Source organism: Somniosus microcephalus, chromosome 9 (assembly GCF_052327205.1).
Source record: "Somniosus microcephalus isolate GS21.2 chromosome 9, FLI_Smic_1.0, whole genome shotgun sequence".
Classification (NCBI taxonomy): Eukaryota; Metazoa; Chordata; class Chondrichthyes; order Squaliformes; family Somniosidae; genus Somniosus; species Somniosus microcephalus.
In genome coordinates, this window is record NC_140995.1 from 88,291,975 (window position 1) to 88,312,075 (window position 20,101).

At 45.8% G+C, this 20,101-nt stretch overlaps 1 protein-coding gene across 5 annotated transcripts in view; it reads right to left on the bottom strand.

Annotated features, from left to right (window-relative positions):
* dusp23b (dual specificity phosphatase 23b) overlaps window positions 1-12,421 on the bottom strand; it is a 51,568-nt gene extending 39,147 nt beyond the window's left edge. The window contains exons 1-2 of one of the 5 annotated variants that reach the window (XM_085996825.1): window positions 12,376-12,421; window positions 918-1,195 (exon numbers count right to left, since the gene is read on the bottom strand). In XM_085996825.1, coding sequence (XP_085852951.1) covers window positions 918-1,184 — 267 coding nt within the window. In that variant the 5' untranslated portion in view covers window positions 1,185-1,195; window positions 12,376-12,421. The other 4 variants (XM_085996824.1, XM_085996823.1, XM_085996826.1 and 1 more) reach the window with 4 other exon arrangements.
* Window positions 12,422-20,101: the final 7,680 nt, after the last annotated feature.

A 20,101-nucleotide genomic window follows, 5' to 3' on the forward strand; every position in this document is an offset into this window, starting at 1 on the left:
CGAGACACATACAATTGCAGTCCTGGCTGCCAGCCTCAGGCTGCTGTTGAGCAATGGTTGCTAAGCAGCCTGTGGGACCAAAAGGTGCGGTTATGTTGAGCAAAAAAAAAAAATTCCCAAAAGGTGCGGTTATGTTGAGCAAAAAAAGGGTTCGACCCGAAACGTCAACTCAAATTTCTGTCCACGGATGTTGCCTGACCTGCTGAGTTTTTCCAGCATTTTCTGTTGTTATTACCTTCTATACCTGTTCCACTTGCGGTAGGCCCCCTCAGGCTCTCTGGTGCAAGGCTGGGATGAAATCCAAGGAAACAGAGCTGGGAGGTCAGAGACCTCCCCCATCCCCTCATTTGGTAAACTGGGCCTACATCTACTGCTGGCAAAGGCTTTATTTTACCCTTTGTCCAAAGCCCCAGAAATCTCAAAGCAGCATACAGGGGGTGGGGACACAGAAATTGACCTGTGCAACACTCTTTTTTTCCTCTAACTAGAACACCTCATGCACTTCACGAAGGTAGCTGGCTGAAAACAAGAATCTCTGAACTGGTTTACTGAAGGAGAGATTGGTGCTCAGATCTTGCCAAGTGCCATTGTAGTTTGTATTTGGGTTCTTAGAATGTCAGTAATTTCAAAAAGGCACCAATTCAAAGAACAACTTTGTTCCCGGTTGCTAAAATTTTACAACTTTACTCTTACAAATTTTGGTCTTGATGTTGGCTGTGATGCAGCACTGTAAAGGAGCTAATGGAACCAGGGAAGCTTAAAATCAATACTTTTTAAATATAGGGCAGAGCTAATTTAATTATGATAGTTTTTAATTAGAAATGTATTATACTTAGATAACTTTTAAAACAACATTCAATGAGAAAAGAAACCTCACGATTATTCAATATAGAAAGGCAATCAATGCCTATACCTACTTCACCCTTTGCATTGGCTTCTTCAACTATAGCAAGAAATCTCTTGATTTGTTCAGTAGAGGGCGGGCAAAAGTCACTGATCTTTATGTGGTGAATCTTCACGCCTGGACAAGTATCATGGTATGGTGGCTTTCTCTCACAAAGCGTGACTAGATGTTGAATGCCATTATTGTACAAATACTGATAGTGAGCAGGTAATCGTGGCATGGCCATTCCAGCAAGTTTGTTTGGTTCAATCCAGGAAAAGTTGTGTGGAGCACAAGCCATTTTTCATTCACCTGTTTGAAAAGCAATGTTTAATAACAGATTCCATGATAGCAATTTATATGATAAGAATATAGCTATTAAATACATACTTTTTAATGTCAAATGGGTTTGTTTCACTATGTTGGAATGTTCCCCCAAGGGTTTCATAATATCGATTGAAGGCTATAAAGGCAAGGGAAAGTCTCCAGAAATATGACCCAAAAATGCACTCACATTTTTGTCTCATTGTACCTTTAGTTTACAAATACCAGCAGTTCTCTTTGCCGGTTTGCTGCCGATGAGTAGTGTTCCACAGCAGTTAGGATTTCTGCAATAAAGATGCAAGTCCAACAAGATGAACTTACTGCCATCTGATAGTTAGAATCATAGAATCACAGGCCATTCAGCCCATCGTGCCTGTGCCAGATCTCTGAAAGAGCCAACAGTTAGTCCCACTTCCCTGCAAATTTTTCCATTTTAAGTATATTTCCAATTCCCTTTTGAAAGTTTCTATTGAATCTGCTTCCACCACGTGCATTTCAGATTATAATTCACGGTGTAAAAAAATGTCTCCTAATTTCCCATGGCTTTTTTGCCACTTAGTTTAAATCTGAGTCCTCTGGTTACCGACCCTCATGCCAGTGGAAACAGTTTCTCTTACTTACTCTATCAAAACTCCATATAATTTTGAACACCTTTATTAAATCTCCCCTTAACCTTCTCCGCTCTAAAGGAGAACAATCCCAGCTTCTTCAGTCTCTCCACATAACTGAAATCTCTCATCCCTGGTACCATTCTAGTAAATCTCCTCTGCACCTTCTCCAAGGCCTTGACATCCTTTCTAAAGTGTGGTGCCCAGAATTTGACAATACTCTAGCTGAGCTCTAACTAGTGATTTATAAAGGTTTAGTATAACTTTCTTGATTTTGTACCCTATGTCTCGATATATAAAAAGTCATGACCCCGTCTGCATTTTTAAAATAAAAATAGCTTTATCAATGTGTCCTGCCACCTTCAAAGATTTGTGTATGTAAACTTCTCGGTCTCTTTGTTCCTGCATCCAATGTTCCCTTTAATTTTCTTCTGGGCGTGCAGCCCCTTTAAGGCCCATTCAAAATACTGCGTAGGCAGGTTTTTCCGATTTAAAATCCAGTGAGCCAGCTGCATGGGAGCTGCAGAGCGCTTGGCGGCCGCGCAGCTTAAAGGGAACATTGCCTGCACCCCCTTTAAAAATTGTACCGTTTAGTTTATACTGCCTCTCGTCATTTTTCCTTCCAAAATGCATTACTGTTGACTGATCTACTGGTAGAATAGTATGAAAATACTAGTGGGCTTTTATATCACTTCATCAAATACAGACTCGTATCCATAAGCCAAGGGTGCCGATAATCAGAAAAAGTAGTTCAGTTACTGAATGTTAAATATTTGATTTTCTTAGATTTTAACCACTGGAATGTGTACTATAACTAAGAACTGTTAAAGAACATAAGAATTCGGAGCAGGCGTAGGCCATTTGGCCCTTCGGGCCTGCTCCACCATTCAATAAAATCATGGCTGACCTTCTACCTCATCTCCACTTTCCTGCACTATCCCCATATCCCTTGATTCCCTTAATATACAAAAATCTATCGATCTCTGTCTTGAATATACTCAACGACAGCTTCCACAACCCTCTGGGGTAGAGAATTCCAAAGATTCACAACCCTCCGAGTGAAGAAATTTCTTCTCATAGAAACATAGAAACTAGGAGCAGGAGTAGGCCATTCGGCCCTTCGAGCCTGCTCCGCCATTCAACGAGATCATGGCTGATCATCCAAACCCTAGCACCCGGTCCCTACACCGACAGCCATCCCACCCAAGCCCTAACCCCATAACCCCACGTATTTAATCCCCCCTAACACTAAGGGTCAATTTTTTTTTTTTTTAAATGGCCAATCTCAGTCCTAAATGGCCGACCCCTTATTCTGAGACTGTGACCCCTGGTTCCAGATTCCCCAGCCAGGGGAAACATCCTCCCTGCATCTACCTGGTCAAGCCCTGTAAGAATTTTGTATGTTTCAACGAGATCACCTCTCATTCTTCTGAACTCTAGGGAATATAGGACAATCCTCCCATCCCAGGAACCAGTCAGGTGAACCTTCGTTGCACTCCCTTCTATGGCAAGTATATCCTTCCTTAGGTAACCAAAACTGTACACAATACTCCAGGTGTGGTCTTACCAGGGCCCTATATAATTGCAATAAGACACCTTTACTCTTATATTGAAATCCTCTTGTAATAAAGGCCAATATACTATTTGCTTTCCTAATTGCTTGCTGTACTTGCACGTTAACTTTCAGTGATTCTTATACAAGGACACCCAGGTCCCTCTGAACACCAGCCTTTCCCAATCTCTCTCATTTAAAAAATACTCTGCTTTTCTATTTTTCCACATTATATTCCATTTGCCACATTCTTGCCCACTCACTTAGCCTGTCTATATCCCCTTGAAGCCTCCTCCTCACAACTTACATTCCCACGCAACTGGAAGCATTATTAATGCCAAATGTGGTCCTTTCTTACTTTATGAATTTCCATTATATTCACTATGAACTGAATGGTGAACTCTATGGGTAAGTAAAGTGTATGATGTGTGTGTAGGGAACACATGTGTATAAAAGGAATATATAGGACAAATTGGTAGGGTGACTCAAAGATGCAACCGCCTTTCAAAGCCAGAGTCCCTCGGAGGAAAAACATTGGTGGTAATGATGGTGAAACGGTCAGTGTTTGCAGTCATTACTCTCTGAAATTGACAGTAACTTCTGGAGTCAGTACATGCGCTGATAAACGCAGAAGTCCAAAAATTGCTGCCCATGGTTCTACGCTTTGCCACAGGTTGCGCTGTGGAACTCCGAGCCAGCAATCAATTCAAAATCACACTGAAATGTCTTTCCTGACAAAAACTTCCCATATTACATTGGAATATTCCTGTTAAAAAACCTAAAAAGTTAAGCCTTATTAAAAGAGGTGTAACTGGGTTTTTAAACAGCATATGCCTGCTGAGCAACTGTTCTGGTGCTAAACAACTAATTCTACATTTGTGGAATGTCAAATTTTTCTATGAGAATTACAATTTTTATAAATTTATGATATTTCATCTACCTTAATCCAATGTGTATGCCACAATCTTTATTTTTCTCTCTAAAATTTATAAAAAGTAAATTATAATCTGTACATTTTACTTCCTGGTTTGCTGTCCATGAAAATTCTGCATGGGGCGGTGGTTAGACTCTCTCTTGTTGGGGATAGTCATTGCCTGGCACTTGTGTGGCGCAAATGTTACTTGCCACTTATCAGCCCAAGCCTGAATGTCTTCCAGGTCTTGCTGCATGCAGGCATGGACTGCTTCAATTTCTGAAGAGTTGCGAATGGAACTGAACACTGTGCAATCATCAGCGAACAGCCCCACTTCTGACCTTATGATGGAGGGAAGGTCATTGATGAAGCAGCTGAAGATGGTTGGGCCTAGGACACTGCCTTGAGGAACTTCTACAGCGATGTCCTGGGGCTGTGATGATTGGCCTCCAACAACCACAACCATCTTCATTTGTGCTCGGTATGACTCCAGCCAGTGGATGAGTTTTCCCCGATTCTCACTGACTTCAATTTACTTGGGCTCCTTGATGCCACACTTGGTCAAAAGCTGCCTTGATGTCAAGGGCAGTCACTGTCAACTCACCTCTGGAATTCAGCTCATTTGTCCATGTTTGGGCCAAGGCTGTAATGAGGTCTGGAGCCAAGTATTCCTGGCTGAACCCAAACTGAGCATTGGTGAACAAGTTATTGTTGAGTAAGTGCCACTTGATAGCATTGTCGATGGCACCTTTCATCACTTTGCTTATGATTGAGAGTAGACTGATGGGACGGTAGTTGGCCAGATTCAATTTGTCCTTTTTGTGGACATTCCTGGGCAGTTTTCTGCATTGCTTTCTACTATGATAACCATCATAGTAAATCAACAGGAAAAGTGATTTCCTAACTATCTTAAAAGGAACACAAAGAAAATGCTGAGGAGTCCAGAAACTGGAGCCTGGGAAAGATGCTGAGAATTTTTATGTTAAATCCTAATCCAATGATACTCCAAAAAAAAATCTCCACCCTCACCATAGCCATCTTAACTCGGCTGCACGTAAAACTACTATTCCAATATAAACATTCATAAACATGACCCAGTAAACCAACATATTACACCAATATATAAAATTATGATTTTTCAAAGTTTTTCATTAACTGGCATGTTCACAATATAAAATCAAAAATTATAACTCCGACTATGTACCATTGTTGGCCCACAACCGCAGTTCAACTTCTGCCGTGATTTCTGGTGCTCAGAGGTACTGTATTATGATGCTATATCACACAGTGCCATGAAGACATGACAGCAGTGCTGCCTCCTCATCCAAGGTCAGCTTGTGCATATTAGCATGCTTTTACAGCTGATTTATGTATCTGGAGAAGCTCCTTGCCTTCATTCCTCGGGTAATGGGAAAGATAGGTGGATGAATGATTGGTTGTCAGATATGGAGCACGTTACTGTAGTGCCCATCACAGCAGGCTGCAGCTCGAATTGATCGAAGGATAACTGGCATGACAAGTAGGAATTTGGGAGTGTATCAGTCTCCTTTCTATAGTAGATGTGCCTCCTAAGGAGGGAGCATCCAGCAGTGGCTTGCAAGTATAGGTATTGGTCCACGTGACCAAAATCTCAGTACCAGCCATTGAACAGTGGCTTCTGCAGGTATCTCCAAAAGCAGGGACACCTCATCAACTTAAGCACACAAGAACTTCCTGGCATTGAAGAAAAAAGGTCAGGGTAGTAACCGCTTCAGTCAGCCCAAATATACACACTCAGTAGGGTGTAACTAGTAATACTGAAATATTATCACTGGCACTATTTGATCTGTTCCCACACAGACCCACTGAGCTTGTGGCCAGCACAAGTGGGCTACAAGGAGTGGTCGCAGATGTCACAATAGTTTAGTAAAATAATTTTCTGTAACTTGACACATTTGGAGCAGCTTCAGCTGTACTCAAATTAATGAAAGGACTGATTAGATGAGAATATTTCCTACTTCGAATTGTTTCTATGTTGAGAAAAGCATCAGCTCTCCAATGTAAAAAATAAGTTCAACAAGTATATTCCCAACATTAATAAGTGGTTAATAAACTGTGTTGTTCATAATGATGTTTAGGCAAAAATTGTTTTAAAGTAATTTATAAAAATAAATAGCTTTTCTTACCAGTTTGTGCACTGCAACTTTGTCATAACTGTTTATACCATGAGGAAAATATACTCGAGTATCTCAATGCAAACTGTTGCTACTTACTAATGCCACATGCAAAACCTTTATTCCCCCATTTGTGAGAGGTTAAATTAAAGTTAGAAAATGTAACTACTTTTTAGCCATGCACACCTGCAATCTTTCCATCTGACTCATTTGCTAACACTCGCCTCTAGGTTAGGAAGTTATTGGTTCAAGCACACATACTAGAGTTTGCACTCTGAATCGAAGCTGACACTCAGTGCAATACAGAGGTTGAAAGTATCACTCTGGTAAAATTTGAAACTGCAGTCTCATCTGCCTGTTCTGCGGTTCTGGTTTACATTAAAGAGCCCATGGCAGTATTCAAGGAACAGAAAGTTCTCCTGACATCCTGGCCAGTATTCCTCTCTCAACTAATCATAGAATACTACAGCACAGAAGGCAGCTATTCGGCCCATCAAGTCTGCGCCCGCTCTTTGAAGAGCGATCCAGTTAGTCCCACTCTCCCGTTCTTTCCCCATAACCCTGCAATTTTTTCTCCTTCAAGTATTTAGCCATTCCTTTTTGAAGGCTACTATTGAATCTGTATCCACCAACCTATCAGGCAGTGCATTCTGACCACTCGTGTAAAAAAGTTTTTCATGTCGCCTCTGTTCTTTTGCCAATCACCTTAACTTTGTGCCCTCTCAGTATCGACCCTTCAGCCACTGGAAACAGTTTCTCTTTATTTACTCTATCTAAACCTTTCATGATTTTAAACACCTCTATCAAATCTCCTCTAGCCTTCTCTGCTCCGAGCGTCTCTAGTCTATCCACGTAACTATAATCCCTCATCCCTGGAACCATTCTAGGAAATTGCTTCTGTACCCTCTCCAAAGCCTTCACGTCCTTCCTAAAATTTGATGCCCAGGATTGGACACAATACTCCAGCTGGGCAAACTAGCATTTTCTATAGGCTTAGCATAACTTCCTAGCTTTAGTACTCTATTCCTCCATTTATAAAGCCCAGGATCCCATATGGTTTATTAACTGCTTTGTTAACATGTCCGACCACCTTCAAAGATTTGTGCACAAATATCACCAAAAAAAATTAACTAGTCATCACCTCATTACTGTTTGTGGGACATTGTTGGATTTCCCTGCATAACATTCACTATGCTTCATACAAATGCAAGTACTGAAGTAATTTAAGATTTTAACTTCGGATGTTGAGGGGAGATAAGGATGCTGGTCTTATCTGCTTCCCTATTAGTCTCCCACCAAATCTGTCTTCAAATTTCCCTCGAATGTGGATAAATGGAAGATAACGATATTAGTTACAAAAATTTTAAGGTCGCGTTAAGATGTAATATAGAAAAGCAAAACAAATTTACAGAATACTAATTTGTAAATTGTTAAGAATCATTACATCTTCACTTGAAATAATCATGTAGATTTTCCTTCAACCAAATCCACCGAGGGATGATGAATGAATGAAAATGGGCCAATGGCCTTACTCATCCATATGTATTTTGCGATTTGGTGAAGCAGAGGTTATGCTGTGACAAAGAGGATTGTTGGAGTACGAGAGGGGGTATAATGGTCACTGAAAACAGTTGGAAAGTCAGTCAGATCTATCGCTAATAAATCTATATCTGAGTAATAGTTCTCTAGCATATAAAATTATTTTTTTAAATCAAACTGTCTTTTCAGTTATATCGTAAATACCAGACAGGCATAAATAAATCTCATACAACTATTGTAATGTTTAAAGAGGGGAGCGTTGCTTTACAACCAGCCTATATCTACACTAATGAGCCTTACAGATTAATCACATGATATCCTTACACAACATCTAACTAGCCTTAGTGAGTCATAGACTACCTGATTATTACCAAGTTATGCAGAGTAATAAGCAGAGTGCGACAGGAAGGGACAGCAAATAAATTGAATGCAGGGAATAATGGTAAAAAGTTAAAATTAAAGGCTCTTTATCTGAATGCACTCGTAACAAGATTGACAAATTAGTAGTACAAAGAGAGATAAATGGGTTTGATCTAATAGCCATTAGAGAGACGTGGTTGCAAGGTGACCAAGGTTGGCAACTAAATATTCCTGGGACCCTGACCTTTCGAAAAGACAGGCAGAATGGAAAAGGAGGGCATAAGGACAGTAGTGAGAAAGGATCTTAGCTCAGAAGATCAGGAAGTAGAATCAGTATGGGTGGAGATAAGAAACAATAAGGGGCAGAAAACACTGGTGGGAGTAGTTTATAGGCCCCCTAACAGTAGCTATACCATTGGACAGAGTATTAATCAAGAAATAATAGGAGCTTGTAACAAAGGTAATGCTATAATCGTGGGGGACTTTAATCTTCATACATAGATTGGGCAAATCAAACTAGCAAAGGTAGTCTGGAGGAAAACTTTGTGGAATGCATTTGAAACAGTTTCCTAGAACAATACGTCATGGAACCAACCAGGGAACAGGCTATTTTAGATCCTGTATTGTGTAATGAGACAGGGTTAATTAGTAATCTCATAGTAAAGGATCCTCTAGGGAAGTGTGATCATGATAGTATTTCACTCTCAAACTCAATGTGAAATTCTAGAATCCGAAACTAGAATCTTAAACTTAAATAAAGCCAATTACATAGGTATGAGGGACGAGTTGGCTAAGGTAGATTGGGAAATTAGATTAAAAAGTAATGACAGTAGATAAGCAGTGGCAAATATTTAAAGAAATACTCCAAAATTCTCAACAAATATACATTCCATCGAGAAACAAAAGCTCCACGGGAAAAGTGATCCATCCATAGCAAACTAAGTAGTTAAGGATCGTATTAGAATAAAAGAGTCTTATAATGTTACGAAAAATAGTAGTAAGCCTGAGGATTGGGAGAGCTTTAGAAACCAGCAAAGGATGACCAAAAAAAAATTGTTAAAAAGGGAGAAAATAGAATGAGTAAACTAGCAAGAAATATAAAAAAAGATTGCAAAAGCTTCTATAAGTATGTAAAAAGGAAGTGAGCAGCAAATGTAAGCGTTGGTCCCTTACAGGCCGAGACAGGAGAAATGTTATTGTGGAACAAGGAAATGGCAAAGACTTTAAACAAATATTTTGGGCCAGAAATTCGGGTCGGAGGCTTCCCGCGGGTGCAAGTCCCTGACCTGCACTTACCTAGCGCGCCGGCCGTTGTGCTGTGAGCCCGCGTGGGATTCCGATCCTGGGCCTGCTCCAACTGCCAGCGCGCAATGCTTACGTATCCCAGGGGTGCAGTTAGTTCAAAGCGTCCCCTGGGATCACGTGGACCATGGAGAGCCAATCGTAGCAGGGAATCTCTATTCATAGATTTGACAGGACCAGTGTCCCAGGCCCAACCACCTTCAGCTGCTTCATCAATGACCTTTCCTCCAACATGAGGTCAGAAATGGGGACGTTTGCTGATGACTGCACAATGTTCAGTGCCATTCACAACTCTCATGCCACAGAAGTGCCAGGCAATGACTATCTCCAACAAGCGAGAGTCTAACCACCTCCCCTTGACATTCAACGGCATTACCATCGCCGAATCCCCCACTATCAACATCCTGGGGGTCACCAGTAACCAGAAACTTAACTGGACCAGCCACATAAATACTGTGGCAACAAGAGCAGAGAGGCTAGGTATTCTGCGGCAAGTGTCTCGCCTCCTGACTCCCCAAAGCCTTTCTACCATCTACAAGGCACAAGTAAGGAGCGTGATGGAATACTCTCCACTTGCCTGGATTAGCGCAGCTCTAACACTACTCAAGAAGCTCGACACCATCCAGGACAAAGCAGCCCGCTTGATTGGTACCCCAACCACCACCTTAAACATTCACTCCCTCCACCACCAGCATACCGTGGCTGCAGTGTGTACCATCTACAAGATGCACTGCAGCAACTCGCCAAGGCTTCTTCTGCAACACCTCCCAAACCCGCAACCTCTTCCACCTAGAAGGACAAGGGCAGCAGGCGCATGGGAAAACCACCACCTCCAAGTTCCCCTCCAAGTCACACACCATCCTGACTTGGAAGTATATTGCCGATCCTTCATCATCGCTGGGTCAAAATCCTGGAATTCCCTACCGAACAGCACATGGGAGTACCTTCACCACACGGACTTCAGCGGCGGCTCTCCACCACCTTCTCAAGGGCAATAAATGCTGGCCTTGCCAGCAACGCCCACATCTCAAACAAATTTAAAAAACAATCACCCGATGAGTCACCTGATGATTCCCATGACTCAGACACTACGTACTTGCATCTAACGTACGTCCCGGTTACGATCTGGAATGCACTGCCTGAAAGGGTGGTGGTAGCAGATTCAAAAAGGAATTGGATATATACTTAAAAGGAGAAATTTGCAGGGCTATGGGGAAGGATATAGGAATGGGAATAATTGGATAACTCTTTCAAAGAGCCGACACAGACATGATGGGCCAACTGGCCCACTTCTTTACTGTATGATTCTAGGATTTTTTTTTAATTCATTTCAAAATAAATTAAAGGTGTGGTATGGAAATATTTTGAATCTATTAATAAAAAATCTTACTGTTTGAACCTTGCACTCATATTGCTTTTATATAGCAACTGCAAATCGTTTTATTATTACAAGAATGAATAGCTAACATGTTCCAACATTTAAAAGATTGAATCAGGGAGCTAAATTCAGTATTTAAGTGAGATGTACCAGTCCATTAGGGAGATTATGTCATCTTGCACCCATCTCCTTCTGCACATTATGCAACCCAAATGTACGATCTACTCCAAAAATATTTTGTTACTAAATTCCATGAATTTAAACACAATTTGAACCCTGGGCAGGAGAACGTCTTATTCATATGGTGTGTATCATGTTCCATAGGCAAAAAATGATATTCTAATCCGGAGTGACTCCTGCCAACCACCGCAAGCTGCGCATTAATCTGGAACCAGAAGCTTCTCCCGGCATTTCTCCTCCCAGCCCGCTCTCTCCTGGCATTTAAATTTGTTTTTAACGAACTCGCTCCCGTACCGAACCGGTTCGTTGGCAGCAGTCGCGTCCTTTTGCGCCACAAAATGCGAATTGATTAAGTGTGAAGTCAATGGAGCACCTTGGACCTTGGTGAACAACGGGACCAATAGTCTATCTCTTTAACCAAGCAAGTTTAAGGATTTGAATGGTTAGCAAACCTCTGAAGTGGCAGCTTGGACATCTGATTATTTAAACATAGCTTGCCATTCAAATCCTTTAACTTCCTGGACCTTAAACTGACTTCACACTTCCACAAATTTGTGCGCAAGTATCCATAAAAATATTTTGTGAATAAATCAAATGCAGTTTATTATGGCCCACAGGTGAAATACTAAACTGAAATCCTTGCTCCTGTTGACCTGCACCTAGCGACACCAACAGATCTTCGTATTCAATTTAGAATTTATCCACCAATAAGGAGACACTAAAACAGCCCCTTCCAAACCTTTTGAACAGGACAAACAAGGCAGAAGCAAATAAAAGAACGTATTGCCTGGGCTTCTTGCAAACAGCACCCACTGCCACATCTTTCGCCTGCTCCAAATCAAAGACGGAGACTTTTAGCTCTGTATTGTTAATTGAAGTACCGCGAGAGGCCTGCTACCGTCACCAAAATTTGTAATAAGTAAAACACTTCTATCAAAATAAGTTAATTACAAGTGCCGAAACCTTTAAAGGAAACATCAGCAATAAGGAACATGTGTCCGGTACTTTTTGACAGCGTATCGATCTCACTTACCGCAACGATTAAACATGTACCTTTTAAAACACTGCAGAATGTAAACACAAAGAAACTAAAAACAGATCAGAGCACCGTGACGTGGCTCTGCTCTGCAGCGGTACAATGCCAAGCTCACTAAACCAACACCCTCCCACATGACGCACTCACCCATAGGGCCAACTAAAGTGCCGGTTTTAGGCATGCACTGCGCATGCGCTGGAAACCGGAACTTCCGTTCTGTGAAGGGAGGGCTTGATAGGTTAAACGCCTGCGCCGGATAGGCAGCGCGTACGGCTGAAATTTCCGGTTTTTTCTTAGTTGCTTCAGTCCCGCTGCGCCGAGAAAAACAGGCCAAGACCTGCTTTTACCAGGCTAACAGTTGAAGAAAGTTAAAAAATATATTTTTCCCACTGATTTATCATTTAAAATACTTTGGTGGCGTACCGATCACAGAAAGGACACAATCCGCTTTTCGGTCCGTAAACTATAAATCAGGCGTCATGCCTTTAAGAAGGATCACACCTTTAAGAAACTCGATCTGCAACATAGTTAAGCCCAGAGCGGGGGAGGAGCAGTCGAAGCTGTGGACTGATAAAAGGCAGTCGGACTTGGTGTAGTCTCTGACGCCATTTTGTGTTCAACATGCAGTCTCAACAATTAAACCTTTTCTGTTGAACCTCTCCGAGTTCAGTATTTTTTGCTAGGAGTACGTAGACTCCTACATTGGTGACCCCGACGCTCAGGACGACTCCTAAGCGTAACCATGGCTGACACAAACGCAGTTTCTGTGAAGCTGCTGGAGTTCTGGGAGAACCTAGCCACCGCCTGGTTCCTTCAAGCCGAATCGCAATTCCGACTCCACGGCATCACCGCCGACGCAACGATGTACGACTACCTCCTCGCCTCCCTGGGCAGCTCCACAATCACGAAAGTCTGGACAACACTACAAAGCCCTTCGGAGGAAGGCAAGTACGCACATCTCAAGGCCGCGCTCCTTAAAAAATTCACAGCCTCCCAATTTTTGCACAACTGCCACCTCCTCGACCTCCCGGGCCTCGGTGACTCCACGCCGTCAGACTTGCTCTCACACATGCTTGCTCTGACCGACGAGAAACCGCCCGGCTCCCTCTTCCGCACGCTCTTTATCCGCCAACTACCTCCCAGCATCCGCCCGGCGATCGTGGCGTCCAGCCTCACGGACTTCGAGGCCCTGGTCGACGAAGCCGATAAGCTCCTGTCCGCTGGCTCCAACCACGCCGTCACCCCCGACCTGGCCTCTGCAGCGTCGGCGCGCGCTCCACCCTCTATCGCGCGGCCACACAGCTCGGCCACCAGGCCCCCACATCCCCCAAGCCCTCCGACACAGGGCTACTGCTACTTCCATACCCGGTTCGGCGCACGGGCACGCCGCTACAGCCATCCCTGCACATTTCCAACCGCCCCCACACCAGCCTACACGATGGCCGTGGGGCAAGCAGGTGCGCTGCTGTACGTTACGGACAGCGCCTCTGGACGCCATTTCCTATGCAACATGGGCGCGCAGCGCAGCATCATCCCTGCGTCCACCCTCGAGATCCAGCAAGGCGGCCGCGGCCCTGCGCTGGCTGCCGCCAACGGCACCGACATCCAGACATACGGCACCCGCATTGTCATCATCGACCTTGCAGGCCGCCGCTACCACTGGGAGTTTATCACCGCCAAGGTGCTCTCCCCGCTCCTCAGTGCGGATTTCCTGTGCGCCCACGGCCTGTTGGTCGACATGCCTCGGCGCCGCCTCGTGGACATGAACACCATGTCACCTATCCCAGGCGCCATGGCCCCCCCCCAACCCGCCGAAATGGCGTGGCAGTGCCGCGCCCGCTCAACGGACGACTACTCAGCACTCCTGGCTGAGTTCCCAGCCCTCACCAACCCGACCTTCTCCGCGAAGGTTGCTAAGCACGGGGTAGAACACTTCATCCCCACCACAGGCCCACCGGTGTATGCCCACGCCCGCAGGCTGGACCCGGCCAAGCTGGAGATCGCGCGGGCCGAGTTCGCCACAATGGAACAGCTCGGCATCATCCGCCGCTCCAACAGCCCCTGGGCCTCCCCACTCCACATCGTCACCAAACCCGACGGGGGATGGCACCCCTGCGGGGACTACCGGTGCCTAAACGACGCCACCACGCCGGATCGGCACCCCATACCGCACATTCAAGACTTCTCGGCTAGACTGGCCGGCCGCTCAGTCTTCTCCAAAGTCGACCTGGTGCGCGGTTACCATCAGGTGCCAGTCCACCCCACGGACGTTCCCAAGACGGCCATAATCACCCCTTTTGGGCTATTCGAGTTCCTCCGAATGCCCTTCGGCCTCAAAAACGCGGCCCAGGCCTTCCAGCGGCTCATGGACTCGGTCCTCCGGGACCTGAAGTTCCTCTTTGTCTACCTGGATGACATCCTGGTAGCTAGTTCCTCCAAGCAGGAACACACCGAGCACCTCCGCACCCTGTTCCAGTGGCTCAGTGAGCATGGGCTCATTATCAGCCCAGCCAAGTGCCAATTCGGCCTCAGCAGGATCGAATTCCTCAGCCACCACATCACGCAGGACGGAGCCATTCCCCTGCCCGCCAAAGTGCAAGCTGTCCAGCAGTTCCCCCGGCCTACCACCATCAACGGCCTCCAGGAGTTCTTGGGGATGATCAACTTTTACAACCGCTTCATTCCCGGAGCAGCCTCCCTCATGCGGCCCCTATACGAAGCCCTCCGGGGTAAGAAAGACAGAATGGCGATCGAGTGGTCGGCGGACATGTTGACCGCTTTCGACTCGACCAAAAAGGCGCTCGCCGATGCCACCATGCTCGCTCACCCACAGCCCAACGCCAGGGTGGCCCTCACCACGGACGCCTCCGACCACGCGGTCGGCGCCGTGTACGAACAGTGGGTCGACGGGGCCTGGCAACCGCTGGCCTTTTTCAGCCGCCAACTGCGCCCCCCGGAGGCCAAATACAGCGCCTTTGACCGCGAGCTCCTCGCACTGTACCTGGCAGTCCGCCATTTTAGATTTCTTCTGGAGGGCCGCCCCTTCACCGCGTTTGTCGACCACAAACCCCTGACATTCGCGATGGTGAAATCTGCGGACCCGTGGTCAGCCAGGCAACAACGCCAGCTCGCCGCGGTGTCCGAATTCACCACAGACATCCGGCACGTCTCCGGTCGAGACAACGTGGTGGCCGACTGCCTATCCCGCCCCGCCGTCCACGGCGCCCACCTGGCAGTGGACTATGCTCAACTGGCAGCGGAGCAACGCACCGACCCCGCTCTGCTCTCCACGCCCACAACCCTCCCAGGGCTGCGACTGACCGACGTCGCCTGCGGCCCGTCCGCCGTCACAGTCAAATGCGACACCTCCTTGGCGCAACCCCACCCCGTAGTCCCGGCGTCCTGGCGAAAACGGGTGTTCGACATCGTCCACGGCCTCTCACACCCCGGCACCCGCGCGTCCAGTAGACTGGTGGCCAACCGATTTGTCTGGCGCGGCCTGCGCAAAGATGTGCGCGTCTGGTCCAGATCCTGCATAGCTTGCCAGTGTGCCAAAATCCACCAGCATGTCAAAGCCCCACTCGAGGAGTTCACCGTGCCAGAAAGAAGGTTTGACCACGTCCACATCGACCTCGTTGGCCCCCTGCCGCCATCACAAGGTCACACGCACCTGCTGACAATCGTGGACCGTACCACCCGCTGGCCCGAGGCCATTCCACTGACGTCCACCACCACCGCTGACATCGCGAGGGCGTTCATCGGTACCTGGGTCGCTCGGTTCGGCGTCCCCTCCGACGGATAGAGGCCCGCAGTTCACCTCTGATCTGTGGGCCGCCATCGCCCGAAACCTCGGGGTGGCCGTTCACCGCACCACAGCTTACCACCCCCAAGCCAACGGACTGTGCGAGCGATTCCACAGGTCCATGAAGGCGTCCCTCCGCGCCAGCCTCGAGGACGAGGCTTGGATCGACCGCCTCCCGTGGGTGCTACTTGGCCTACGCTCCACGGTCAAGGAAGACCTGCAAGCCTCGGCGGCGGAACTCGTGTACGGCCAGCCGCTGCGCGTACCCAGAGAGTTCCTGCCCACCGCCACGACACCCTGGTCGGCTGACCAGCAACGCCGCGCTTTCGCCAACCGAGCACAACAGTTCGCTTCGGTACCCACCGGCCGGCACGGCGAACCAGCAACCCGCGTACCACCTAGCCTGCACATGGCCAAATTTGTTTTCGTGCGCCATGACGCCCACCGAGGACCTCTACGGCCCCCATACGACGGACCCTACAAGGTACTCCAGACGGGGAATAAGTTCTTCCTCCTCGAAGTGGGCGGCAGAACTGACAAGGTGTCGGTCGACCGGCTCAAGCTGGCGCACCTAGAGCCCGACGAACCCGTTCAAGTGGGCCAACCCCACCGCGGGGCAGACCGCCTAAGAGCCTGACGCGTCCGACCGCCCCGCTCCCGACACCAACCGCCAAGAGCCGTTCCGGTCCTGCCATCAAGCCGCCACGCCGGTTCGTACACTCCCTACTAGCGGATTCTGGGGGGAGCTGTGTGGCGTACCGATCACAGAAAGGACACAATCCGCTTTTCGGTCCGTAGACTATAAATCAGACGTCATGCCTTTAAGAAGGAATCACACCTTTAAGAAACTCGATCTGCAACATAGTTAAGCCCAGAGCGGGGGAGGAGCAGTCGAAGCTGTGGACTGATGAAAGGCAGTTGGACTTGGTGTAGTCTCTGATGCCATTTTGTGTTCAACATGCAGTCTCAACAATTAAACCTTTTCTGTTGAACCTCTCCGAGTTCAGTATTTTTTGCTAGGAGTACGTAGACTCCTACACTTTAAAGAAAGGTAAGTTTATTTTTAGCCCTGTTAAAAACTTCAATTATTTTTTTCAAAAATGTAAATTTTTGTTTAAAATAGTTAATTTATGTAATTTATAGTCCTTTTAAAACTGTGGTTTTAAAAAAAATGTATTTGAAGTTTTACTTATGTTTTGGGGCTGATCTCTATTCACAGGTCTTCCTGTCAAATCTATGAATGAAGATTCCCTGCTCTGATTGGCTCCCCATGGCCCACGTGATCCCAGGGCCGCTGCGAACTAGCTGCTCTGGGATACGCGTGCCCTGCACACTGGCAGTTTGAAGAGGCACAGCAATGGAATTCTGCGCCTCCCGGGAGCCCTCCGGTCCAGGCGGAGAGCTCAACTGCCAGGAAAAGTCAGAATGCAGGGACTATTTTGTTTGTTAATGCCAATTAGAACAAAGTTAATTTAAATTAACTGCATTTTAAATAAGTACATTTTGGTTATTTTCCAAATAATGAAAACAAACCAACTAATGGTATGTTTGAACAAATAAGTAAAGTGCTGCTTTTGGCACAGTCAATGCCACAGCCAGTTACACCTGCCCCTATTTCAATACTACAATGGAAACCCTCCAGCTGGCAACACTGACACAGCTGTGACCAGAGATTCCTGACACAGATCTCCTGGACCAAGAAGGCTCATCTCAGACATTTTTTTGAAAATTTCTTTAGCTAATATATGTTTTACCAGTGTCCTTCTTGCAGGTTTTGTAAGACTGTCATTACCTATAGTTTAAATTTTCCTTCCTATTTTGGCTGCAGTTGTTGCCCATCACGCTGTTTATTTGCGAGCCTGAACTCGGGCGTCTCTATGAGCCGGATTTTGCAGTAGAAATAACGGTGGGGCTATCAGTGCACACCGTTATTAACGTGTAAAGTGAACAACAACTTCCAGCGACCGCACATTTGCAGTTAAACACATAAATCAGGAAGTTGCTGCCCTGCTCCTCCAGTATTTCGGCGAGAGACTCCGTGTTGAAATACATGGAATGGCGTGAAGTTGCTGTAATTATGTGATAGATACCCACCAAACACGCCAGAAAAAGTTGAGGCTTGTCCATTCCAGTGTAAGTAAATTTTAACAGTTGCTGTTAAACAACCTATCTGGCACTGAAGATTAACCTTTACAAGTGTTGCATTGCATTCCTTCAGATTTTAATTATTGTTGAAGATTTAAATAAAATTTAGACATTGAAATTTTTTAAAACTTTTTCTTTCCGGCTCTTTTATCTCTCTCTCTCTCTTAGAATCATAGAATGGTTACAGCACAGAAGGAGGCCATTCGGCCCATCGAGCTCATGCCTGCTCTCTGCAAGAGCACGTCAGCTAGTCCCACTCTCCCGCCCTTTCCCCGTAGCCCTGCAATTTTTTTCCTTCAGTTATTTATCCAATTCCCTTTTGAAAGCCACGATTCAGTCTGCCTCCACCACCCTTTCAAGCAGTGCATTCCAGATCCTAACCACTCGCTGCGTAAAAATGTTTTTCTCATGTTGCCTTTGGTTCTTTTGCCAATCTCCTTAAATCTGTGTCCTTTGCTTCTCGACTCTTCTGCCAATGGGAAGAGTTTTTCGCTATCTACTCTGTCTAGACCCCTCATGATTTTGAACACCTCTATCAAATCTCCTCTCAACCTTCTCTGCTCCAAGGAGAACAACCCCAGCTTCTCTAGTCTATCCACGTAACTAAAGTCCCTCAACACTGGAACCATTCTCGTAAATCTTTTCTGCCTTCACATCCTTCCTAAAGTGTAGTGCCTAAAATTGGACACACCACCCCAGTTGAGGCCGAACCAGTGTTTTATAAAGGTTCATCATAACTTCCTTGCTTTTGTACTCTATGCCTCTATTTATGAAGCCCAGGATCCTGTATGCTTTTTTAACTGCTTTCTCAACCTGCCCTGCCACCTTCAATGATTTGTGCACATATACCCCCGGGTCTCTCTGTTCATGCACCCTCTTTAGGATTGTACCCTTTAGTTTATATTGCCTCTGCTCATTTTTCCTACCAAAATATATCACTTTGCATTTTTCTGCCCATTTCACCAGCCTATCTATGTCTCCTTGAAGTCTATCACTATCCTCCTCACTGTTCACTATACCTTCAAGTTTTGTGTCATCTGTAAATTTTTAAAAATTGTGCCCTGTACACCCAAGTCCAAGTCGTTAATATATATCAAGAAAAGCAGTGGCCCTAGTACCGACCCCTGGGGAACACCACTGTATACCTTCCTCCAGTCTGAAAAACAACTGTTCACCACTACTCTCTGTTTTCTGTCACTTAGCCAATTTCATATCCATGTTGCCACTGTCCCTTTTATTCCATGGGCTTCAACTTTGCTGGCAAGCCTATTATGTGGCACTTTATCAAACGTTTTTTGGAAGTCCATGTGCACCACGTCAACCGCATTGCCCTAATCAACCCTCTCTGTTACCTCATCAAAAAACTCAATCAAGTTAGTTAAACATGATTTACAGCCAGCCTTTCTAGTATCTCTTTATCAATTTTTATCCCATCCAGTATCTTCACTACCTCCTCTTTCACTATGACTTTGGCAGCATCTTCTTCCTTGGTGAAGACAGATGCAAAGTACACATTTAGTGCCTCAGCCATACCCTCTCCTCCATGTGTAGGTCTCCTTTTTGGTCCCTAATCGGCCCCACCCCTCCTTTACAATCCGTTTATTATTTGTATGCCTATAGAAGACTTTTGAATTCCCTTTTATGTTAGCTGCCAATCTATTCTCATATTCTCTCTTTGCCCCTCTTATTTTCTTTTTCACTTCCCCTCTGAACTTTCTATATTCAGCCTGATTCTCACTTGCATTCTCAACCTGACATATGTCATACATACGAACATAAGATGTAGGAGCAGGAGTAGGTCATTTGGCCCCTTGAGCCTGCTCCGCCATTCAATAAGATCATGGCTGATCTGATCTTGGCCTCAACTCCACTTCCCTGCCCGCTCCCCATAGCCCTTCACTCCCTTACCATTCAAAAATCTGTCTA